At 43.2% G+C, this 24,922-nt stretch overlaps 4 protein-coding genes across 20 annotated transcripts in view; all 4 read right to left on the reverse strand.

The window, feature by feature from the left end:
* LOC142898692 (segment polarity protein dishevelled homolog DVL-1-like) overlaps positions 1 to 10,206 on the reverse strand; it is a 28,038-nt gene extending 17,832 nt beyond the window's left edge. For 3 of the 4 annotated variants that reach the window (XR_012928628.1, XM_076041785.1, XM_076041784.1), the window contains exons 1-3: positions 9,657 to 10,206; positions 3,785 to 3,854; positions 164 to 285 (exon numbers count right to left, since the gene is read on the reverse strand). Coding sequence is in view for 3 of the 4 variants with exons in the window: in XM_076041785.1 (XP_075897900.1) it covers positions 164 to 285; positions 3,785 to 3,854; positions 9,657 to 9,826 (362 nt within the window). In the remaining variant the exon portion in view is untranslated. The remainder of the gene's footprint in view (positions 1 to 163; positions 286 to 3,784; positions 3,855 to 9,656) is intronic. The other variant, XM_076041781.1, reaches the window with a different exon arrangement.
* A 914-nt stretch (positions 10,207 to 11,120) lies between these two features.
* On the reverse strand, positions 11,121 to 19,264 carry LOC142898723 (matrix remodeling-associated protein 8-like). Its single transcript, XM_076041880.1, has 10 exons — positions 19,085 to 19,264; positions 16,047 to 16,073; positions 15,636 to 15,944; positions 15,446 to 15,547; positions 14,899 to 15,357; positions 12,531 to 12,689; positions 12,394 to 12,424; positions 12,238 to 12,317; positions 12,098 to 12,151; positions 11,121 to 12,009 (listed from the first exon to the last, which is right to left on the reverse strand). Exons 1-10 carry the CDS (start codon positions 19,116 to 19,118, stop codon positions 11,984 to 11,986), a joined length of 1,281 nt encoding a protein of 426 aa, XP_075897995.1. The 5' UTR covers positions 19,119 to 19,264; the 3' UTR covers positions 11,121 to 11,983.
* A 592-nt stretch (positions 19,265 to 19,856) lies between these two features.
* aurkaip1 (aurora kinase A interacting protein 1) lies at positions 19,857 to 21,509 on the reverse strand. Of its 2 annotated transcripts, none has more exons than XM_076042137.1 (4): positions 21,421 to 21,509; positions 21,029 to 21,128; positions 20,482 to 20,945; positions 19,857 to 20,169 (listed from the first exon to the last, which is right to left on the reverse strand). In XM_076042137.1, the coding sequence occupies exons 2-4, from the start codon at positions 21,078 to 21,080 to the stop codon at positions 20,053 to 20,055; spliced, it is 633 nt and encodes a 210-aa protein (XP_075898252.1). In that variant the 5' UTR covers positions 21,081 to 21,128; positions 21,421 to 21,509; the 3' UTR covers positions 19,857 to 20,052. The 2 variants fall into 2 exon arrangements, with proteins under 2 accessions (XP_075898252.1, XP_075898253.1); XM_076042138.1 differs by having other exon boundaries at positions 21,029 to 21,149; positions 21,421 to 21,447.
* A 1,061-nt stretch (positions 21,510 to 22,570) lies between these two features.
* Positions 22,571 to 24,922, reverse strand: part of rap1gapa (RAP1 GTPase activating protein a) — a 38,821-nt gene continuing 36,469 nt past the window's right edge. For all 13 annotated transcript variants that reach the window (XM_076041877.1, XM_076041869.1, XM_076041876.1 and 10 more), the window contains 3 exons: positions 24,585 to 24,664; positions 24,398 to 24,445; positions 22,571 to 24,222 (listed from right to left, as the gene is read on the reverse strand). In XM_076041877.1, the coding sequence (XP_075897992.1) occupies positions 24,437 to 24,445; positions 24,585 to 24,664 (89 nt within the window). In that variant the 3' untranslated portion in view covers positions 22,571 to 24,222; positions 24,398 to 24,436. The remainder of the gene's footprint in view (positions 24,223 to 24,397; positions 24,446 to 24,584; positions 24,665 to 24,922) is intronic.

Consider the following 24,922-nt stretch of genomic DNA (forward strand, 5'->3'; position numbering starts at 1 on the left):
ACCTCCCCCACCTCCGTCCCCATATCTCGCCGCATTCTGATCAGCACATATGGCGGGGGGAAAAAATCACCACATTTGCTCACATGGCCGTCGTGTGCGTGCGTGCGTGCGTGCTTGTTTGTGTAATGGTGCATGTGTGACAGGCGGTGATCAGCCTACTTACTGGAAGGAAGGTGGGCGTGAGTCCCCGATGCCCCCTGTCCTCTCCAGCGGAGGGGGCAGCTCCGGGTGGCTCTCCGTGCACTGGGAGCCTCCATCAGAGTGGCCGCTCTCTGCCAGGACCAGCTGAGGAAGGAGGGAGGCAGACAGGTGACTTGATGGAAGAGCACGCACGGTCAGAGACAAGACAAATGTTGTGATGGTTGTGATGGTGGTCCCTGGATAATTCATGGCCCCTCTTTTTTTAAGCAGCCCATTCAGCAAAGGATAAACACCCTGGTACATAAAAGACTACTCTACAACTCGGTTGACCCAAACAATGGGCCTGTAGTATTTGCACATTGTGTCATAGTTTTCTGCTGCTTGACCTCAGGGAATCAGGATTTGTAAAATAATGTAATTACTGGCCCAAAACTGCCCCAGTAAAAGAAAATTACATAATAATGTATTTTGAGTGAACTATTCCTTATTTCTCAATCTATCCACATCTGAAAATTGGACAACTGCTTTCTCACCTTGCCCGTATTCCACCTAGGCCAGTAGTTTCTTCTGTAAACTGTCTCTTGGAACATCTGATTTGCAACAAGACAGTGTAGGCTAGAGTTTGCCACTATTATAATGACTTGAGCAGGAGTTAGACAAAGACATCTGCAAATGATTTGAAGAGTTTACTTCATCTCATCTATTTAATGTTAATGTCGTTTGGCCAAGATTTGTTCCCTACTCTGCCCCTGATTGGCCAATCAGTCTTCTTCATACCTAAATTTAACCAATCTAACCCCAACCTAACCAATAAAGGCAAAGAGTACAAGCTAGTTAGATTCAGCGTAGGGTGGGTCACGCCCTCACAATCCTATGAAAGAAAGTTGGACCAGTTGGCATGCAGACACAACTGAATGATGCACATCAGACGGTGGGTATAGCCTGTGTATTCCCTGCACTAACACTACTGGTGAAGGGAAGATCAGAAAGAAGCTCGGGAGAGTCTGTGACCCTGTCACACACCACCGGGTGATGTGCGAGAGATGAAGGGGGATGAGGAGACGACACAGTGGGAAAATGAGGTGCAGCAAAGACTGTTGGGTGCAGCGGCGCTAACAACTGGAGGAGGAGCACGGCGAGCGAGACGCAGGGTGCAGAGGGAGCACGCAGCTCGAGTGTCACTACGTCGGATGAAACGCGGCGACCCGGAGACACGACTCAGCTCCTTTCATCTGGGTCGGAATAATGAAAGTTGAGGCAGGCGGCAGCGGGGAGACTCACAACTCTATGTGACTGTGATTGTCGTAACACCGGTGGAGGGATTCGCCCGGTGTCACCGCAGTCCATCACCATTTCTAAATGATCCCCGTTGGCCGCTGTTTCTTTCCTTAGTTCAAAGACTGGGAGCATCTCCACGTGTTCCATTACCTTCTGTGTGTGACTGCTGTGGACTGACTCGCTTTCGGATGGAAGATGTAGGATTCACCTTGATCTGAGGATGTTTATATTTTATAAAGCCCGGCCTGCTCAGAAAAGAAATCTGGCGAATAAAAGCAAAATTTGCTGAAATCTTCCTTCACGTGGTTCTGAAGTTCCGACAATGTTTCGATGGCACTGGCATGATTTGATGTTGGCTCACATAAGGTGAGAAGTTTCATTAGATAGGCCAATTTCTGATTAGGCTGGATATATGTAATAGCAAGTGCAGAAGGACTACACTCGCATCGTATTGATTTTTGACATTATTGTAAGGTTCTATACTACGCATAAACCTTACACAAAGACAGATATTTTTGAAACCGCACATTTTCGAACAGCGTTCTTGAAAAACACGTTCACATGAAGCTGTATTCAAAAACACGTATACGCTGGGAAACGACTGAAAACGATGTAGTACTTATGCCAGGCCTGGTGTGGCACCGCAAGTTTACTCCTTGACTGTGGAAGAAGAAGAAGAAGAAGAAGAAGAAGAAGACCTGAAGCACACCATGTTTGAAGAAGCAGAAGCTCGCTAAAATCATGAGCACCACTGAGAACAGAAAGAAAGGTCGCTGGTGAAAAGAAGGTGTGGAGAAACAACAGAGTTGAACTTCTGCTTCGAGTTACTTAAGAACACAAGGCCTTAAAAGGTCCATGTTAATCGCACAGCTCTGAAAATCACCTTGTTGTGTTGTCACAAAGGTCACGACACCTCTGTCCACTGTGTGAGACCACTGACACCTGTCTGCCCCGTTCGATCAACTCAATGTTTTTGCAGCAATTAATGTTTAGCCACACACATGACGGAAATCACTGATATGAATAACGTGCTTTCTCATGTTTGAAAAAAATCTAACAAAAGGAAATGAGGCAAAAAAAAACTGTAGGTCTTACATCAAATGTTTTTAAGTCACCAAAAACATTTATGGTCAAAAATTCATTTTGAAAGTAGAGCTTTGGCTGAAAGCTGGAACTGATTCTTTTAAACTTAATTTTTTCCCCGCGACGGTTTTAAATTTAATCCAGAATAGAAGCAATTGGGTTGGGCTTGGGTTAAATTTATACTATTTGTGAAGTAACCTGAAATACACTCAGATGAAGAAGACTTCTGGAAAAGAAAAGCTTTGAAAGCCCTCTCTGCTGTGGACGCAGCTAAGCTGCTACTGGAAACTGGCTCATGCTACCAGTGGATGCCAGTGGAGATATCAGCTGACATGTCAGTGCGTCACAAGTTTCAAATAAGCACCGATGATTGATTTTAACATAACTATACTGCATTCCTGTTCTCAATAACACAATACAGCAGCTGAATGGCACTTCCTTAAAAATGTATTGCTCTTGTTGATGTTTTGCATCTGTGTCTTTTAATTTGAACTCTGAGATCACGTCATTTTTACTCGGAGTTCACCTCTTTGATCTTTACATGTGCGGGCTGAATGTCATTTGCAACAAAGCAAAAAAAAAATAAAAAATCCTGGCACTCGCGTGCAAAAGAGAGCAATTAAGATAATTGGCCGGGCTGCGGGCTAACTGACAGAGATGCTCACTTCCTTAGCAGAGGAGCGACGCACCGCGGCCTCTCGTAAATTATAGAGCCGACTTTATTGGCATCGACAGGGCTTAAGTGTTATTGAGCAACAGCTCTGTGCACTGACGGTGACCTTTCACCTCCCCGTGGGACAAGAAAGCAAAATTTACCCACAGCTCAGTACAGTGTATTTGTGTACTTGTAAAAGGTGATAAATAAAAGCATCAAGCAGATTTAATGGGCGGCCTTTCAATACTGACAGTCGGGGTTGTTATGGCAGGACGTAAATCCTCTCCTGACATGACGACTTGATTTGATTTGCCTTAACCTACTGCTCCCAAGGGGACACTGACCGCACTCTTTGTCCTCATAATTACAATTCACTGTAAAGCTACTGCAGACAGTGGAAGCCAACAGAGTCCCTGCGCTGTGAGAAAAGCCCAGCCTATTACCATATGCTTTACATACGAGTTGGATCAACCTACACCTTTTCTGCAATGAGGGTCAAGGTGGAGAGCGTTTGAAGAGGCCTTGCGGAGGCGTCACGCGTCCACATTTACATGATCTGCATGGGCGCTCGTCCTGGTGTCGGAGCTGGAACGTGGGACCCGCGGGTGAGTCATCCGTCACACTTACCCAGGACACTACTCTCCCGTTGAAGCAGGGCAGCTTGGCGTTGTCGTCGGAAATCTCTTCTTTGACGACCCTGGGGAGAGGCAGACAGAGGCGGTCAGGCTGAGCAGCGGGTGGGAAAGTTCACACGTTGCTAATTCCTAGTTTTGACACGGTCTGCGGTCGGGCGCGCGATTGGCGACGAAACCCCTCGGCCTGCGTCTCCGCCTCGAGCAGCAAGCGCGACGGGGCAATGAGGCAAATCAAGCAAGGGGCTAAACACACATGGACACATTGTAGTAGTTTATAATAGTGATATGAAGTTTGAGAGATTTGATTTGATTTATTCATTATTATTTTAACCTGGGGTGCCAGTCAGGCTGTACCTGACAAATATTTCTTCTCTATTTGTGCTGTTGCCAAGTTTTTTTTTGTTGGCGCTCAAATAAAATAAAAAAAAAACCTTAATATATAATTCAAACCCCACAAAGGATGATAAGTATAAAACTTAACAATCATCAATTAAAAGGAAAACCAACACATTTCTCTCACTTGTCAAAATATATATTGATCCAAAACAACCAAGGGATACTTCCATCAAAAACTAAATAAGTCACAAAAACACAACCAAGCGTTCAGTTCCCAGTTCCGGCTCTCTTTATGTAGCCGTATCCCCGCAGGTGTTTTTAACCTGGTGAGCACACGGCGAGGTCCGAGGGGATCGTTACCACGTGGACAGATGAATGGAGGAAAAGATGAAAAGAGAAGACTGCTGTGTCTTCCTCAATGCTCAACGGCCGTGTGAGGAGAGAAATTCTCGCGGTGGCGCGTATTAATAGAGCCGTCTGGTGCGTGAGTCTCGCTGTACTTTCGTCTTTGGCTGTAAATTCCCTGCAGAAATACCACCCAGTTACCCTCTGACCTGCTGGGACACAGTTCAGCAGCGATCACACCTGCTGGCCTCGTGTCACATAGCTCGGGACCAGAGGTAGCGAGGGGTGTCACACACGAGCCAATCGGAAAAAAAAAAAAAAAAAAAAAAACAACCTGACACGCGTACAGAGAGAGCACAGCGGGTGAAAAACACCCCGATTTATCGTGCCAGGTTTCTTCGAGCACATTTTGTCTGTTTGTCTTCCGTTCCTTTGCCAACTTTTTCTCAGGAAGGGTGCAGCCGCACATTTCTCAGACTTTAGCAAAGATCTCGTGGTGGCTTCTTGGCTTCCAACGAGAGAAAACACAACTTCACAGCAGCGGGAAAGACGAAGACAATTTCTTTTTCTTTTTTTTTTAAACACTGTGGCTCGTGTGTCGCTGACAGTCAGAGATGGCAACAGTATTCACATTCTGGACTTAAGTAGAAGTACGGACACTTGTGTAAAAAAAAAATACTCTGGCATAAGTAAAAGTACTTATTCAACTCCTTTTCTCAAGTAAAGGCAAGAAAGTTAAGCAAAAATGTTGTTTTTTTGCCATTAATGAAACAATAATATATATATTTTTTTCAATTGCAGCACAAGAAAATTATAGTAATCAGTAACACTTATGAACAAAAGAAGAATCTACTTAAGGACAGTAATAAAGTAATAAAGTATTTGTACTTCGTCATATCCAACCTCACTGACAGTGACTTTTGATTTTTCCACCTCTCTCTCCCCCTCACCAGAACTTCCTGGCCACTGCAACTGTTAGCCCGGTCGTGGTATTTTTTGCGCGTGTGCGGAGATTCAATCAGCCACGAGGACTGAGGCCCGGCATCCACTTTGGGGGAAGAGGGAGGAAAAGGCGGAAGGCGGGGGCTGCTGGTTAGGTAGGAAGTGGTTGCATCCTCCCTGCGGAGCCATGGGACCAGCTGGAAGGTGACTTGTCAGGATGTGGGAGGGGCCGGGCCAGCAGAATATCGGCAGCGCTTCTCCTTTTTGCAGAGACAAACAGGAATCGAGGGGGGCTGCCTGTTCCTCTTGTGCAATTGTACCCCTCCTCACCACCACCACCACCACCAGGGCCACAAGCTCGTGTTTAACGTAGCGTTGTCATCAAGACTGCACCAATCGAGACCAAGGCATTATCATGACTAGAGAGTATCGAGATCAAGACAAGACCAAAACATTTGGGGTTCGAGACCAAGACAAGACTAAGACTTAATATATCAAAGAAAAATAACAACAAAACAGAAATAAATGACTAGGATCTTTTTTAAATTCAAGTTTGCTTCTAAATCGAACAACAACATTTCTTTTCAGCAAGGTATCTAATGATTTTCTTTCACTGGGTGTCACAAACAAAGCGTAAACCAGCAGCAGCTGGATTCTTTTCCGTTATTATCGTGTCATTACAGTGTTGGCTGAGTCTCGACCAGTCTTGATCAAAAATCCTGAGTCCTCCCAGTCCGAGGAAAAATGCCTCCGAGTTCAAGACTGAGACCCTTAAAAAGTGGTCTGGAGACCAAGACCAATCTCCAGTACTACAACACTAGTTTAACGGGATTTCTAAAGGAAAACATACAGCCTTGACGTAGGCGGACCTGAAATGACGCGTCCGGCCCCGGAGAAGCATGTGTGCGTCTGCTGCTGCTGCTGCTGTCACTGATCTGACTTCTTGGGCAGACAGCTTTAAGACGTCTTAAGAGATTTCTCTCCAGGATAATGACACAAGATTTGCCCCTGCGATCGGCGAATATTCCCTGGTTGAGGGGGGGGGGTGTTTGTGTAGCTGGTGAAGATTAAACATGTTTGTTTCGGCTTTGAGAGGCAGAGGAGGGCCGGCTGGTTTGCTGCCTCCACCAAGGAAAAAAAAAGCCCAAAAAACCAGAGCAGGGCAGGAAGAAGCGAGCCAACAGCGAGCGGTCCAAGGACTTTGGTGAGCTGCTTCTGTAAGGACACTACAAGCAGGAAAACAGAATGTTTGAAGTCAAAATATGTTTGATAGCATTGAGCAAACTTGGTCAACGGCTAAATAAAACTTGAAGCGCAACCCCCGAGCTGCTTATAATAGCATTCGATCTCTTGATGTCACATTCAGTCACTCATCTGATGAGCGACGAGTTTATTTATAATCATTTTGGGGGCCATTTTTAGATCATTTCTTTTCCTTTTCAGCAGCCTGGCTTGACTAATTATCCAAAAACCTTATATGACTCGGAACCCATGAAGTAGCTCAAAATGGTTTGTGTCCTCTGGGCTCCAGATGCAAGTTCAGACAATAGGGCAACTTTAAATAATGTTATCTCAGCGTAAAAGCATTCACTCTGCAACCGCCACAGCAAGAAGGTGAACCAGGGGTCCATTTGTGCCCGGAACCTGCAGATTTATTTTTTTTATCCTGCTCGGGGCCCAGCATCATTTCCTCAACAGTGGAGAGAGACCCCACCACCACCACCCCCAAACTCCAGTTTTCTGAGGCACAAACAAGACTGTTCCTTTCAGAAGCCTCAGCTTGGCCACCTCCTCAGCTCCACAGCGCCTCTGTGACTTGCATGACAGCGAGGTCTCAAGCGAACTCGCCACCAGTGGCAGCGACAAATATCACCTTGAAGTCTCCCGAAAAAGACGCAACAAACCCCGGCGTTGGCTGTTAGTTCCCCCGTCTTATGAATAATCATGTGTGAATGAATGAATGAATATTACGGATGGAAAATAAACTCGTATAAGTGGGGGGGGGGGAATGCGCACAAAGACGTGTTTGGTTCGTTTGCTCGGCCATGCTTTTGTTGTGTGAGTGAAAATACCGCAGCCCAAGGCTACAGGGATTCCACACGGTTCCACAGAGGGGGCGGGGGGGTGAGCAGAAGAAACGATAGTTCCCTGTGCAAAAGCCGGGGCGCTTTTGGTGGCTAAACGTTGATCAAATTAGAGTGGCCATCTCGCAGAAGGAGCCCATTTGAGCTGATCCGCACCAGCGCCGGGCTGCAGTCCCCTTAAGAAAATGGCCGGTTCTGCCGGCGTAGCAGGGGGTCTACAACAGAGGACCCCGCAAACCGACTGCTCATTTACATTTCAAACGGCCGTCTATAACTGCGAGGGATTTGATGTTTTCCCCCGCCGCTCGGCAGTCTTACTCCTTCCCTGGCTAATTCTCCCGCAGCCATACTGTCTGCGTGTGTGCAGGGCGGCCAGCATGGCTGCCACAAAGCGCCGCCGTCCTCTGTTGCCTTTGACTGCGCCTTCGCTTCCATAGTGTGCCAATACCATACGGCGCTCGCACAGGCCCCGAGGATTTCGATCTGAAAAAAAACTCAAAAGCGATTGCTGATGTGTTGGAAACGCCTTTATTATCCGCTTATCGGCAGCTATAAGGGAAATTCTCATTAACCAATGTGCACTTCCCCAGCATAATTTCACTTGCTTGTTGATGCACGTGCGGTTTGGGGGGAGGAGGTTGGCCAACTCCAGCCGTGGATTCTGCAACGTGGAAAACCAGCGTTCGGAGAGAAAGCAAACATGCTTTGTTTGTTTCCATAATCTGCTTGTCGATCACCTGAGGCCCGGGCCTGCGAGCCGCCTGGCCTGCAGCGCAACAGAGGCAGGAAGCAGAGCCCGAGGACAAAGCAGCACGCCGAGCCGAGCCGCACCGAGTCGGCAGATCAGGAAAAGACAGTAGTTCTCCTCACAAGGTCGGGGCTGCAGCAGGAATCCGTGGCGCTCGGCTCCTCAGACACCGCCTGTCGTTTCCTGCACTCGCGCGAGGGAGGGAAATGAACGGCGTGTGTGCGCCCGTGTAAGGCTGGAATGAGGAAAAGCCACTGACACAAATATGTCATGAGCAGCACAGGCCCGATAGGAGTGGATCTGCAGGATTGAGAGCGCAGAGGAGCTATGAAGACCCATTGTAAGCCTCCAGCCGAGGAGCGGATGAGGAGTGAGAGTGAGAAATCAAACAGGAAGATGCAGAGAATGTGGAAAGAATTCATTTTCTCTCGGGTCCTCCAAGGTTAAATTAGCCTTTTCTTTTTTTTTTTAGGGCACAATTCAATGAGTTCAGTCTGTGTTGCAATGACTGGCTATGCTATATAATGAGGTATTTTTATTTTAAATAAATTAAAAAATAGTTTCCCATTTATTTAATGCAAATAAATAAATAAATGGGACACCAAAGAGTTGCCCCATCACTTTCAATGCATATGCTGCTGGGGAAACAAGCATATGCGGTGACACAATGCAGTATTTATCATTTACTATTTAAACTAGCGACAGATCTGGTCCTGGTTTGTGGTTTCCACACTCCCTCAGGATTCACCTGCGGTCCATTGTGTGCTTGCATGTGTCTGGAAACAGAGGCAACTTCCTGCACACAAATAGAATGACTTCTTTTTCTTTTCTTCTTTCTTTCCCCCACCACCACCACCACCACCACCACCACCACCAGACTCAAAAAAGGGGGCGATCTTTTATCAAGTCAGCCCAACCTCAACATAACAAGGTAGAGCGCCGTCTGGGGAGGTGTGTTGGAGGGATGTCTGACATATTTCAGCCTAATAAGTGGACGTTAATGTGGGTTAATGCACTGACACTAATGAGGGGAGCAGGGCTCTGGCCGTGCGGAGGGCTGCCTGCGTCATTAGACCTTCCGGACGGATCCGCTACCACTTCAAACACTCAGTGTGTCTCCTGCACTGCGCACAGGACAGGCCGGAATCACGAGCAGGTGCCAGGAGCATGGGAACAGACACGCCACTGTAGTTTTTGCAACACACATGGAACAATGTTTGCAGCCAGCCTCGGCCGACCGTGGCCTCGGTTGAGCTTCTTTTCACATTTCATGTGTTACACGTCGACCATAAAGGCAGGGTAATAATAATAATAATAACAATAATAATAATAATAATAATAATAATAATAATAATAATAATAAATACGAATAAGAATAAGAATAAGAATAACAGAGTGGGGCCACTTACCCGAAATCCTGGTCCATGGATTTGAAGAAGAATTTGTAGCTGTTGACCGGCCGATTGTTGAGGACATTTTTAAAATCCGCTAAGGTGACTTTCTCCGGGGGAACGGACAGCTTGACCAGATACGGAGTCTCCTCCTCGTCTATGTGATATATGATTTTGGTCTCCGCCATGAGCGTGCGGGGAGGACAATCATTGACACAGGAAAGAAGGAGCGACGGCTGGCAGCGCGATAAACAGGCCTGCTCTCTTACCAGCTACCCGTGGAACGAGGCGACGCGACGGCATTCCCTAGTACAGGAAGCTGCGGGAGCCCGGGCGGAGAGCGCGGCGCCGTGTGTCGGGCAAACAAGGCGACGATTCGGACATAATCGCGGCGGCTAGCGGTGGCCGTGTTCGTGCTCCACTAGTGCGCGTCTGTACGGCGGCTGTGTCGGCACTGAAACAGGAAGGGACAGTCCACATCCTTACGATATGTTGGGAATATTGCTATTTTTTTTTTCACACGCTAATTGGCGAGGCGGTGCTGCCACCTAGCGACGTATCGGGGCTGTGCACGCGTGGCTTTTCTACCCGCCATTCACCGCGCGGCGTCCGTCACACTCGCTGCACGGGGAACAAAGAGGAAGTGGCCGCTTAATGGAGACTGGCTGCGTTTTCTTATGTGGGTCCATGTGTAATGTCAAGGGCACAACACTCATTGTTCATGTACAAAACGGCGCACTTACATAGTGCATGTATTGCACTGCGAGCATAAGAGCAGGCTAATACTACTACTAATACTCCTGATTATGAAAAATTATTGATTATGATTATAAGAAGAAGAAGAAGAAGAAGAAGAAGAAGAAGAAGAAGAAGGTGGAGGAGGGCATACAGTTATAAATTAGTTCTAAACCAGAATTGTTTGTGTGTGTGTGTGTGTGTGTGTGTGTGTGTGTGTGTGTGTGTGTGTGTGTAGTCAAATATGTTGTATAACTTAATATTGAAAAGTTTGAAAATATACAGATTGAAAGATGAAAGTCATGACACAATGAGTTCATCATAATACATTATTGTGTCTCACAACTGATCAAGTTAGTGTTTTGAGACTTACCTCCACATATGACTCATTAATCCAGAATAATAAGAGGCAAACTTCTTGTTCTGCACAGCAGGTTACACTTGAACCACAACTTTAGTAGATTTGCACACAATACTTTTTTTTTTTTTTTTTTTTTTAACCTATTTGAATGTTCCTTCTTCTTTCACACTTCTGCAAGATTATAATAGGCTACTGATAGATGGTGTTTCAACACCATGTATGTTATTTAAAGCAACACTACAGGGTTTTTCTATCTTGAAATGGCATGAATGGCACCACTGTTGCTGAGGGTGTACCGAGCTAGTCCAGAACTGAAATTCTATGGTAGAAAAACTACATAGAGTTGCTTTACTTGACTTACAGAGAGCAAACAATGAGGCTGTGGCTACTTTTGCTAACAAAAAAAAAAAAAATAGAGGCAGTTTTATTGTAGAAAAGACCAATTTTGGAATATTTACAAAGGAGGATGAGACAAAAAGGTTACATTTTATTATCTAGCGTTATTAAGACAGTAGCTACTCTCTTCTTCCTTCTTCCAGTTAACCTTACAGAACAACAGCTACACAGTTATGTATATAAACATATTATTGACCAGCAGAGTCAGAAAATAAAATTCAGTGTTTTATAAAGCAGGGAACATTGTTTACTCGCAATGCACAGCAGTACTGCACAGCCCATTAAAAACAAATGAATGTTTTGGGGTTGTTTTCTTCCTGAGTTTTGGTAGACTGGGCCTTACGTCTATGTAACAAGAATTCCATTATCTCTGAAGTGACAAATGTCAAGTTCTGGACTTTTGGATTTTTTAAACCACAATGTTATTGATGTCTTACTATTTTTGGAGGAAAACGCGTGATAGTAATTTTGAAACAGTGTCTTGAACAGTCTGCCAAAGTCGAAACAAACATGAAACATACCTCAGAAATGAAGAGAAAAGAAAATTGCATGTTTCTATAAAAGCCTGACATTCAACATTAGCCATCAAACAACTTGAGAGGATAAGGGTACAAATGTAATGATATAGTCATAACAGTTGGTGAAAATGTGCATTTTACTAATTAAAAAAAAAAAAAGAAATATTACGGAGGCTTTTGATGAAAAGGTTTAGTGATTAAAGTTACAGCAGAGGGATCATTCCTCCTGTCCTCTCAGGGCTTTCCTACTTTCTATTCCCTCTCTCTCTTCATCCTCCTGTGACTCCTCCAGTATCTGCCCTGGACCTGCCAGCAGCATCTCAAAAGTTCCACTTTCACTTCCACAGCTTCCCATCCAATTCTGAATAGAGGAGATATCAATAATATAAGAGATATCGAGACAAATGTCAAGGTTCTCTGCCGGAGAGGAGGTGTATTACGCCACTCACCCATATTGCAGTCTTTGGCCATGCCTTTCTCCTTCAGTAGGTTGTTTTTGAAGTCTGCAATTTATTTAAGAGTGTGGGTCATAAGCAAGTGGAAATCTTTTTTTTTTCCTGCCACATCAAGCATTGCTCATTAGCTGTACCTGAATTTGGAGGTTCCTGGTTACAACACCTCAGCTCTGTGCAGTCTACCGTTATTTCACTGGCACTGGCAGCATTCCCTCTAAATAGAAAAATGTGTTTTTTAAATAAAATGAGACATGTGAAATAAATAGTGAAATGTCACAGCTGTTTCTTACCGCTCATATGTACGCAGCTCATACTCCATTTCTGGAAAACAAAAAGAACATCAGACTGTGCTCCACTGTGTTCCCCCCTCATAATAAAAGTGTCTTTCAAACTCTGAACACACAGGTGAGGGTTAAAGGCACAATACCTCTCTTTTTACGTCGTCTAGTCAGCACAACAACAGCTAAAACGATGAACGCCATCAGCAGGAAGGTTGCCAGGAAGTAGCCTAAATGCTGCACAAAGTATCCTCTATGCTCAGGCAGCATGACGGTCACCACACGTGGGCTCTCCACGTCTTCAGTCCCTATGGGAAAAAACACAGACAATATAGTGATAGAAATAGGTGGATAATAAACATGTGAGTGTTTAAGATAATGAGAGAATTGTCCTTTAAAAAAATAAAATAAATAAATAAATAAATAATAATAATAATAATAATAATAATAATAATAATAATAATAATAATAATAATAATAATAATGATGATGATGATGATGATGATGATGATGATGATAATAATAATAATAATAAACCATCAGATTTTCTTTTAATTTGAATGTGTAAATACAACAGAGGCAGAGAAGGGGTTAAAACAGTCAAAACGCTCTCTCGCTGTATAATGAGTTCCAGACCTGATGTCATGCAGCTGTTATTTTTTTCCCTCTCCTCAGAAAAACACAGGCAGACCATGAAGAGAAGTGTGAGGAAATTCTGTTATGTGGCCTGTCTGCATGGCTTTTCCACTGGGCCCTATTTTTTGCAATTCAGAAACACAGATGTCAGGGTTTATCATCGCTACACACTAAATAGACTGCAGACAGCAACAGTCAGACGCAGGGAGTTGACAAATTATTATAAACAAACAACAGCCAACAGCGCCTGGTGATTCAACAGCGACGCAACCACAAGCTGCCCTGTGTCCACAATAAACACAAGGTACAGTGCAGCATGCTGTATGACTGGGGAGTCATTCTGCGTTTACTGCAAAAAAACTGCAAAGGAGGGTTTTTTTCAGTGTCTTCATAAGAACTATTTTTATTTCAAAGACAACCTAATTTCAAAAGTAACAAAGACAGAAATGCATCATGAGAAGCATCAAATGCAAGTGTTAAGGCTGACGGAGCTTTAAAGAAGAGAGAGAAGAGACCAATTAAACTGGGCATCACTGAAGAAGCCATGATGAAAATGTGTGAAGCACAATTTAAGATTTGCTTTCATCTTGGATGTGGACGTCTGGCTGACGGCTGTCAAAATCAAGTCCAAGGTCATCATCACCACAGCTGCGAGAGCGGCAGCCGCGTCCAAGCTGCAGCCCATCACCATTAATTCTTGACAGACCTGACAAGTATGCTTCTGTTAATTTCACGTATACTGCACAGAGGTCGAACTGTGTCTCTGCGATCGAGGGATGTGCATCGCTTGCACGTTAATGGACCGAGTGGAAGCGTCTTCATTAGCTGAGTTTCCAGTTCAATAGCTGGAATCATGACGGTCAGGTTTTTTTGTGTGTGTTTTTGAGGTTACAAGCAACGGCGCTGGGCTGAAACGGCTGCCATTACACGTAATCATGGGCAATTTCTGGCACGAGTGCGACCACAAACACCTTAGCAGTGGTTCACAAAGAACAACATGGCAGGGTGCCAGCTTTTCATGTGAATTTCTTTACAATCTACTTATGGAACTAACACATGAGTTGTCATTACTTTAAAGGGAAGGAGGATCTATATCTAGCACGTACTTTCGGCTCCCACTCTCACTTTGCTCTTTCAAGTCACAGCTGGCCCAGATGTTGAACAGATGATTCAGAATTATGTGTGCCTGCTTGCTAAACGTGTCTCCGCCAGAGACTGATAGCCATCAGAGAGGGGGGAAGGAATTGGAGAAAAAGAAGAATAAACAAAAGTGTAGATACAAGGCCGTTGGGTCTAGACTCCTGGCTGGGGCTTTTGGAAAATGAGGTCAAAAGGGAGGAAAGAACACAAGATATGACCGTCCACTCCCAAAAGAGTGCTTTTTGGAGCCAGCGCCGCTGCTCTGCGCTGTTTAACTGTCTCCAGCTGTAAATGATGAAAAGATTCTGTGGGGGAACACGACAGCATTTCCGTTCCAGACAATTTAAAGATGTTTACTGGCGACGGCTTGGTTCGCACGAATTGCAAAAGGTTTTTTCATTTTCTTTTTGGCGACACGGTTTTCTTTCACGGTTCTTTCTTTCTTTCTCTTTCTCTCTCTCTCTCTCTCTCTCCGTAGATTCTACATTCCTTCTACCTCACCCCTCCCTTTTTCGGCTCAAACACAAAAACAGAGAGGTCAGAGGAGAGACTTGGCTGCAAAGACGACTGATTCAAGTGACCAACTATGCCTATAAATGTAACACAAAAAAACCCAGCCCAGGGCTGTGTTGTCGCTTGATGCGACAACACATGTGGGGCATGTGGGGAAAACATTAGCCGTCACTGGCCAGTGGAAAGTTCGAGAGGTTTTCTCCTGGAGTTTTAAAATCTGAGACTCACTGGGTTCTGGGACGTCATTCTGTATAATTTTGGGTGGCGCGGTGGAGGCAGCTGGGAGCCGGGGGCCGACGGTGAGCCGGAAGATGCGTCTCTCCTGCAGGCCGCAGTAGTGGTGGTGCAGGTTGCAGGAGTACAGGCCTTTGTCGGTCGGCTTCAGGTCGGATATGGTGAGCGAGAAGTCCCCTAAAGTGAAGGCGTCTTCGGTCACGCTCATCCTGTGCGCAAAGAGTGGGCCGTAGTCCCGCCGCTCTCCAGAGGCGTAGAGGTCCACCAGGCGGTCAGCCATGTCGGGACGGATGCCAGGGCCCTGGAAGTCCCAGTGGGCCACCTGCTGCTGGTCCTCTTGTAGCCCCTCCCTCCACAGGGAGCGGCGGTTGACGCACGGCAGAGCCACAGAGCTGCCCAGCAAAACCACAAACACAGTCTTGTCTCCGTCCCAGTAACGCTTCTCTTTCCGGGCTGAAAAAAAAATTCATTAGTTAGAAGAATAGGTTCAAGAAACAATTTTTTTCTGTTTCATACACACTACGGGAATGAACTGCCTCACCTGACTTTGTGACATTGAGCTGGATTTGAATGGACTGGTGAATCTGACAGTAGTGATGATGTAGATTACAGGAATAAATTCCCTTATCAGATGAAACAACATCTGGAACAAAAATCAGGGTTTTTAGACAAAATCCTTCTTGGCGAAATGCTTTTAGACACTATAATAAAATAAAATAAAAATATCTTACTGTTAATGATCAGAGAGAAGTTGCCATCATTAAAGGCAGAGTCTGGGACAGAAATTCGTCCCTTGTTGAAGCTGTTGTAGACCCTCTGGCGGGCTCCTGGAGACATGTCCAAGACCCGTTCGGCGGAATAATCTGGGCTGCTGCGGACCAGGTCCCAGTGCACCACCCTCTGACGGTCCTTCAGCCTGTCGCGGGTCCACACCATGCGAGGGCTGTGACAGGGCAATACGGCCGTACTCCCCGCAGGGAGGGTGAAGTTCTTGGCCTCCACTACCACACCAAGCCTGCTGCCACTGCTCTGACCCCATGCTGACGCAAAAAAAAAAAAACGAAAAGAATGAGCTCACGTAATCAAGCGCAAGAGGAACTTCATCAAAAAAAATTCATAAAACAAATAAGTAAAAGTCTCACCGACTGGCAGGAGAAGCACGGCAAAAACTAGAACAGACAAAAATACCAGAAGTTAGTCATGTGATGAAGCACTTCCTGTCATCCACTGGCTTAATTAAACCTGGATAAATATTTAGACTAAGCACAGTGTTGACATGCCGTCAAGGTTAAGATAAATGAGGATTGAACCATTAGTGTTTATAACGATATAAATACACCACGTCAACCAAATCCTCTGGCATATTTAGCTGTTTTCTCGCTTGAAGTGGGGGAAAATTTCCTACGACACATTTGCCATTTCTTACCCGTTCTTCCCACAGTGCTATTTTGTCGTGTGTTTACTAAAGGGCTAGCGGAGACGCATGCAGCCAAAGCATACAGAGCCTTTATTCACTCTGGCTCCTGCCGCTGGCATGCTGCAGAAGCCCCGATTCTGAGGGGATGAAGAAGCAACTTACTTCATCTGTGCTGCCTGGTGCCAAAGCCAAACACCTGTGTATCTTCTCTGCACTGCTAATGGCTGGGAATGAAGTAATAAAGTATGAAGCCCCAGCATAACGCCCCGTGCAGGTACATTCTGTGCATTCTGACGTGCATGAATACATTTTGGGTTTTTTACTGGATAGATTCCGAGAAAAAAAAAAAAAGGATTTCTAAATAATAATGAAAGTAACAAAGAACTTTACATAGTGCTTCTGGTTAATAAATGAGAACTCTAGTGTGAAAATGTAAGTTTTAAGATTTAGTAGGTGTTGCAACAGGATGTCTTGGGAGTGTTAAGGCCCTCAGTGTTAACCCTCAGTTGTCTCTGGCTTTTGGCAGGCAGCAGAAACAGTTCAAAGAGTTTTAGCAGAGGGTTCTTAAACTGCAGCAATGTGCTGACAAACTCAAAATATGGCAAGACGTGAAGCCAAGTACTTTAACAAGACAACAAGGACAAGACAATTGTATGGATTCACAAATGATGCAGGGGAGAAAACAACCTTGCCTAACTTGTCGTATATAATGAATTTCTGCTAATTCTACTAATGAGTAGCTGCAGGAACAAAATTTGCATGATGGGCTTAATAGCGTTTTAAGGAGTTGAATGTAACTTCATCCCTTAATAGCTCCTAAATCATAAAAACCCGAGTCGAGCAGCACGATATTGGTTTGAAAAACTGCCACATCCGTCCAGATGTTTTTGTCATCTTGGTTAACTCTCATTTGATACTACATAATGCAGTGCCAGTCACGTGAAGTGTGTGTTCATTTGACCGCAATTCATCATTGCAATGCGTGTGTAAGTGCATGTGTTTTTTTGCATGAATATTCTAAAAATGTTCTAGTATAGGATGTCAAGCTGAGCATAAATATTAAACTTTCTCTCACTCCGTCTTTCTTTCTCCCTCTCTCTCTCTCTCTCTCTCTCACACACACACACACACACACACACACACACACACACACACACACACTGGCATCAGAGAGAAGACCTCATGCTGGAAAAATTTGGTGGCTTTTGTATTGGAGGGTAAAAACTTTCCTGCAGAAGGTAAAACAAAGTGCCCCAGCCTCTATAATTTTCTCTCATCTCCTCCTCCAGACACACACAAGGCGATGACTCAGGAGGCCAACTAAACAGTAAAGCCTTAACAATGTGCCGTTAAACGAAAGGCTTGAATAACAGACAATTACCAAGTGACATGAAAATCACTGCTTTTAACCCCGGGGGTTCACGTTCCGATTCGCTTTACAAATTGTCGTCCTTGGGGTGAAACAAGTAGACATTATACGTTTGACTCAAATATAAAGAATGCATTTGCTCAGCGTACCGTGCGTGATTCATGTGTGTTAGGGGTATGTGAAGTTTACTCACAGCCCTGTCACAGAATGAGTAGAACTAGAACAAATGGGTCCAACTGCAGACTCAGCAAAACAAAACAAAAAAAGAGCTGAGGAAAGAAAAAAAGAGTTTTGAATGTTCATGGTTGGCACCTAAGACGGTTTTGATTAAAACAAAAAATGTTCATCACATGCTGATTATTTACACTAATGAAACAAATACAGGGCCTTTCTTTGATTAATAAACTTGTTCTAGTTCTTCTGTTATGTATGTTCTATACATGGATTTATATTTTTCCTTAAAGAAGTTTATCTGTTCATTGCAGTTGCATGAAATCATGTCTCTTTCTTGTCGTCATCTTATTTTCCGCCTTAAATCAGTGAATACTTGTTTATGCGGCAATTTGTAGGAAAGCAGTTTTATAATCCGTGCAACAGGCGGCCCCGTTCATTAAGATAAACAGGGATCATAAACATGGACTGCAGGCCCCCCCCCTCTCCCTGTCTCCGGGGAGCCCACCCATTACTGACACATGTATAATGAGCGGCTGCTTGAATTGTGCTGACTCGTCGACTCTGACCGCAGTTAAACAGAAACACATTGGGCCCAGGCCATAAAAAAAAAATCCCCACATGCACACAACACCAACAGGGTATGGAGCCACGATGCATTTGTCTGACACACATTGCGCACTTCGCACTATGAAACGTGTGTCGCATTTCTACACAGCGTTCACGCGCAGTGAGGATGTGAGGATCAGATAGACTGTGAACGATAAACTTTGGAAAAATTACACAAACAATCACACAAACAGTGAGAACACTGAACGACGGTCACTGATGAAATTAATGTGCATAAACTGTGAGTGTGTGTGTGTGTGTGTGGGGGGGGGGGGGGGGGTTCAGTTGTAGTTTCAGTTGAAAAAAAAAACTTTTGGGATGAACTGTCGTCAATGGGGATAAAATTAAAAACGAAACACTCACTTCCTCACGGTAAGTCTTTACACTTACGCTGCCCATAAGATGCTTTTTTAGATGTACGACAGCTTGACATATTGATGTTGCATATAAATCGCCTTACTTTGCGTATTCCTAAAGTTCTGAACAGACCGCAAAACATCAGATTTTTTTTTTTGTTCCTGGCGAGTTAATTGTTGCCACGGTCCAAACCTGACGCCAAGACGGTCGTTGTCTCCTTCCTGAGCAAAAAAGAAAAAAAAAAGTGAAGAACTTACTCTGGCAGAGCTTCACGTCGAGAAGCATCTTCATCGCGGTCGCTGGCAGTCGAGGTCAGAGCCTGACAGAGGTGGAGGGGCGCATCAGCAGAGAAAACAAAGGAGCTTGTCGCGTCGAGCGGCGAGCAGCTGGATTTTGTTGTGCTCCTGCGGGCTGGAGCCTCCAGACGCTCCGCCTCCCTCCGTCTGCCTGGCCTGTGAAATCCTACACTGCCGCTGTCTCCGCGAACACACGTTGAAAAGTCGGAATGTATTACAAAAAAAAAAAACAACCCTTACTTCAAACAAACAGGAAATCGTTTTGACTCCTCTCCTACTCTTGTATAGTAAGATATATTCGGTTACTTTTAGCTGGAATCCTTACATGTTTTCTGTACTAGCTTGGAAATAACAGCTCTGTGTTTGCCTTTGTACTAAAGGTATTTAAAGCAAAAATATTTAAATCTAACATAGGCTCGCGAGGTTGCCATGCTAACTTTTATGTAGTTCTATGGTGAATTAAATTAGTTTAATGACTTTTAAACATTGGAACAGTCAGTGGAAAAGCAAATCACAATTCAGGCTAGGCTGGAAAAGTCAAACATTGAGCTACACTTTTTTTTGTGGTGAAACTCAAAGAAAATGTTCCATATAAAACCTTGTACAAATTAGCAAACAGGTAGTATTTTCCTTATGTTGCACAATGTCATAAACTGTTTAAGAGGATGTGAATGTAAATCACTATTTCCCATCTGCCATCAAGCAATAATGGAAAGTAACAGTACACAATGCCTTTGTCCTGACAAACACATCTTTATTGGAGTGGGTACATTATTGTTCAAAATACTTGGACATGATGGGGAAATGTGTTGATAACTGCATATACATCAGTGAAGTCTCAAAACTCAGAAAATGTAAGTAGTTCCTACTACTGTGTGTAGTTACAGTGTGCTGATTTGCCCAGTGTGAAGGATGTCCACTGTGTGTTTTCAGTTCCTCTTGTTTCCGTGCTGATTAATGAAAATCTTAGGTGTGTTCCAGCCCTCGGGAGCTTTCTTCAGTCCGGCTCGCATCCAGATTCTCTTCAGATCCTCTTCAAATCGTTTCTACACCGTGCAAGCAAGTCAGAACGTCAGGACAATTATGTTGGAGCAGCTTCTTATTGAAAGCAATAAATGACTGCAACACAATCATTGCATTTTTTTTGACAAGGTAACCACAAAATGTTAAGGAAATGTTGAAGACCTTACAAATCTATTGCATGTTATATTACTCTTGTTAATTAACTCACAACCAACACAACAGCCAGCGTTAGATTAGTTCGTGCAGTCCATTAGTTACTAAAGAAAACACTTAAAATAAGTGAAAACCTCAACAGCCTTTAAGAAAATTACACTTAAAAAAAAAAAAAACCTCACCTGCTTTTTTCTCCCCCGGCCCTCCATCACTCTCCTCTTCAAAAACTTTGTCCGTTTGAGCAGCTTCTTGTATTTGTGCCGATTCATCTTGCGCCGTCTTATCTCCAAAACATTCTTGCATTTGATGGTTGTAGTAGAACCCACCTCATCTTCAATGACCAGGGTGGAGATGGGTGGCAGCACCTTCTCTTCCAGCAACCTTCCATCCTCCTGTGGTGGAACAGACTCCAGTGCGGGAGGAAGGTAATAGCGAAGAGAGAGCCAGCTCTCCAAAGGACTTACTGAAAGCTTACGTGGTACAAGAGCCTCATCAAGTTCTGGCTCAAGTTGGACCCATCGTGGAGTAGGTCTGTTGTCCGCTGATGTTGAATAGTTTCTAAGTTTCTGCTTTAGCGAAGTGCAGAAAGCGGGGGCAAGAGGTTGCACACCTCCATTCAAAATGTCCCCATGGGCTTGAAGTGCACCTGGTCATTCACAGAAAAGTATCAGAAATATTAAGGATGAATGGATGGATTATGCTGAACAAGACACACCTGTTCGTACTTACAGAATGCTCTCCGTAACAGGCTGAAACGAGGAAGAACTTGAGAAGCAAACATGACTGACGCTCATCCAAAAGCAGTCATCAGGAATGAGTTGACTGGTCACTGCAAAGACAATGTACAGGGCTGCTGCACCGTTACTGCGACTCAAATGTCGACAGACAGAATTTACTCAACTTCAAGCCATTCGTTAAAAATATCAAAGTGTATCGTTCACACCCTAGTGATGATCGCACACTACATTAATAATCCAAGATGCTAATGCTAGCAAGCAATGTAGCTCGTTCTTTGACGTTAGGACGTCAACACTCGAGTCATATTAACCGAGTCTCCGGAATAGACTATCCGACAAAATGGCGAAAGTTAGCATACATATTTCATCACATTTAAATATTACCTAATTGGAAAGTGACCTGGGACTTTGGTCTTCAATGTGACTCTGGATGCGACTTCCGGCACGTACTACAAGCAAATAGTTCCTCTCACACACTTCCGGGGATACATGGTTCCGCTTTAGTTGCGACTATTGCTTCGTCCTGAAGTTCCGTACAAAAACATGAAACCCGTAACACTAAAATATCTGGATATAACTTATTTATTTTCCTGACTGTTTAACTTCAAACTACTGTACTTATTACCGTCGTTTGTTTGTCCATCTTTTTGCTCACATTGTGGCAACCATACAAAACATCATTTTGTAGCCTTTAACTACTGCGGTTTTTTTTTTGTTTTTTTTTTTGTTTTTTGTAGATTTGTAAACACTGATTATAGCATGCAACCAATGGCTAATATAGCATACCACAAACTCTCAACGATACAAAGTGAAGCCTTGAAGTTTAAAAAAAAAAATGACAAGACACAAAATTGTCACTCCTATATTATAGAGATAATAATTTGAATAAAACGAGATGAGTAGGCAAACCGTCTTTAGTAATAATTCAAACGGCCATATTTAATGCAAAAAAACATATCAAATGCTTTATACAATCATATTTTTCAGAATCAACCCTTAAAATTGCATCATATTAAATTTCACATCTGCCATTAAGTCTTTTTAAAACATAACATGACCTCAGGGGTGTAAAAACAGCAGGAACAAAAGGAAGTCAAAAATGAAAATCTTTACTTACTCTATAATATTTATTTTGTTTCTTTGTGAGAGTATTTATTAAGGGGTACATTTATTACAGTAATTTTGTGTCCCCGGAAAATAGTTCACTTCAAAATAATTTACCTTGGACATGGTAAGCCTAAATATTTTTTCTTTTCTTCATGTAACACAATTTTATGACCAGCCTGCTTTGGAATGCTCTAGTTGTGACCAGCCACATCAAATAATTAATTCATGTTGTATTCTCTCTAAGTCACTGAGAAGTAAAACATTGACATACAGTCTGCAATCATTTAAAGGCCTAGAATTTATTTTTATTCAGTTAGGGATATGAATTGGATTTGTAAAAGCCAGACAAACACAAGCCACAATCAAACAGTGTCCTCTCAGTGAAGAACGTAATCTAAAGTGAGACGTGTGTACAGCAACAATACTTCAGAGTTCTCAGGGAATTTATTTACAATAGAAATAATGGCAACAACAAAACATTCATTTATTGTAAATCTTGCTTACTATGAACTACTTCCTCCTCTATTCATATATACACTGTAGTTTCTAGATGATAAGGCAACTGAAACAATCAGTAGGATGCACTGTAAGAGTTATCTTAACAGTACAGTTTGAATAGCTTCATGACATTCTCGAAAAAATAATTTCAAGAAAGTATACAAGAAACAAAACAATAAATTGGCAGTTCAATGATGTTTAAATCAAAGTATTTATATACAAAATCAGTAGTTACATTACACATCTGGAGCTATAAAAGCAAATAAATATTCACTGTTTCATTTTCTGATTTTAAATTTAATGCACTGAGCAAAAAAAAAAAAAAAAAAAAAACTCTGACCTTTGAAATAGAGCTTTATAGGTGACATTAGATCTGAACTCCAAAGCAACATATACAGTTTAATTATACAAAAGAGTGTTTAATGTAGTCACCATAAAGGTACAATATATCAAATGTACACCATAAACGCTACTTCAACATGACGTTCAAAAATGTTTTAATAAATAAAAACATGTACTGAAGAGAATAAAGCAAATTAGAACAAAGTGGAGGGACAATGGCAATTATGACAGATATAACAAATAAATTACATTTTATTAATAATATTAGACGACAAATGTGTTGTAAGCGCTATTCATGATTCTGAATATTATTATATCTTTAATTGACACTGTACTGCAAACTCAAGGAGTGCCCGTTCTGGAGTGGCCATGGAACCACCATGGTACTAACTAACTCCAGAGCATTTGAAGTTTGGTCAAATAAATGTGAGTGACATTTAAGTTCAAATAATAGTTAAAGTTTTAAGGCCATTTTGTTTTTGTTGTTTTTTGTTGTTTTTTGCCAAGTTTCTCTTTAAAGTGACCTGTTTTAGGAAGAAAAAAAAAAACAGTGGAGATTCTATTTGGATTTGAACAAATCAAACAATACCATTGAGAGACATTCAACAGAATACTAATACGTGTACATATCATGAGATGTGTCGTTAGAAAACACTAATTGTTGATTCTTATTATTTGGTATTGTCAATACAGTAGAGATATGTTTGAGCCAATGCATGTGATTTGGCAACCATCGAGGCAGTTTTTTGATATATTTATTTTTGTTACAAAAAGTCCTTGCCACAATCTCAGTCACTCAGTTATACTATCTTTACCCTGAATACCCAGCAGATTTTGGCTTCAACGTGTCAAACTCAAACTAACACATACACCTGAAATAAACACATTTAAATCGTGTACATAGAACACGTTTGAAAAACATGCACTTCCAGAGCAACAGGTGTGGTAACAAACAGGAACAAATAAGAAACAGACACAAAAAGACACAAATATGCAACTAGGCAACGTATGTGTGAACAGGCAAAGAAGAAAGTGGAGTCAAAGAACGCTGTGCAAATCTGGCGTCTCCTTGTGCCTCATTTTCTCCAGTGTCCTCCAGGTTTCTGGATACGCTGCACTCCCGAGGCAACACGCTGTCCTCACTTGACAATGCTTCTCTTTCTCACCGTCCTCCTTTCCTCCCTCTCTTCCGCCTACGGCGAGCGCCAGCACTTCTCCCATCTCCCAGAAGGGTTGTGACTGATGGGAAGGTTTTAAGAGTGCAGCAGATGTACAGTCAGAGGAGCATACTCTTATCTGAACGTAACATACAGTACATAGCATAACATACTTAGGTCTTGATAATCAAGACAGAACAAAAAATATCTTCTTCTCTTCTTTAAAAGACCAAAGGAAATTACAGAATAAATCTAACCTGAAGATGAATATCCGGGATGCAACCAGGTGGGTGGAGCTAACAGTTCTGCACAGAACAGAGAGCAGAGAGATGAACAACGGCTCAACGCAGAGCACTAACAACCAGCGTCAGTGCAAAAGAAATGAAAACTGTTGAATGTAGCTGAATTAGACGTAGTTTAGTAGCAAGAATGGGTTGGACTTACTGAAGAGGACTCATGGTCGTGTGGCCTTTCCAGTTTGATTCGAATATCTGTCCCCTTCCCTCGTTCTGGTTTACCAGGACCTAAAGAGTCAGTGTTTGAAACCAGCCATTAGAGTACAACATTAATTCACTTTATAAAGACAGAAGATTTACAAGAGTGCTGCAATTTGGAAAACATTATTTGGCAACACGAGAGCAATACAAAAATGTTTTAGCCGGGTACTCTATAAAAGATGGCATTATTGTACTCTGTCCATTTGGCTAAAGACGGTGATCATGCTGCATGGGCATTCTCAAAGAAGACAGGATGGCGGCAGTACAGTATTTAATTCCTCTTTA

Source organism: Nelusetta ayraudi, unplaced genomic scaffold (genome assembly GCF_046127955.1).
Source record: "Nelusetta ayraudi isolate G7.1 ecotype Tasmania unplaced genomic scaffold, CSIRO-AGI_Nayr_v1 ptg000070l, whole genome shotgun sequence".
NCBI lineage: Eukaryota > Metazoa > Chordata > Actinopteri > Tetraodontiformes > Monacanthidae > Nelusetta > Nelusetta ayraudi.

What these genes read in the sequence shown, in the direction of transcription:
- LOC142898723 (XM_076041880.1), bottom strand. Translation starts at nt 19,118, where the DNA reads ATGAAGATGCTTCTCGACGTGAAGCTCTGCCAGA. An exon ending in GCTCAATGTCACAAAGTCAG is followed by an intron (nt 15,358 to 15,445) that starts GTGAGGCAGTTC and finishes TTTTTTTTTCAG; the next exon opens with CCCGGAAAGAGAAGCGTTAC. An exon ending in GAATGACGTCCCAGAACCCA is followed by an intron (nt 12,690 to 14,898) that starts GTGAGTCTCAGA and finishes TTTTTCCCATAG; the next exon opens with GGACTGAAGACGTGGAGAGC.
- aurkaip1 (XM_076042137.1), bottom strand. Translation starts at nt 21,080, where the DNA reads ATGTTTGCTTCTCAAGTTCTTCCTCGTTTCAGCCTGTTACGGAGAGCA. An exon ending in CCTGTTACGGAGAGCATTCT is followed by an intron (nt 20,946 to 21,028) that starts GTAAGTACGAAC and finishes GTGAATGACCAG; the next exon opens with GTGCACTTCAAGCCCATGGG. An exon ending in GCCGGGGGAGAAAAAAGCAG is followed by an intron (nt 20,170 to 20,481) that starts GTGAGGTTTTTT and finishes TGCACGGTGTAG; the next exon opens with AAACGATTTGAAGAGGATCT.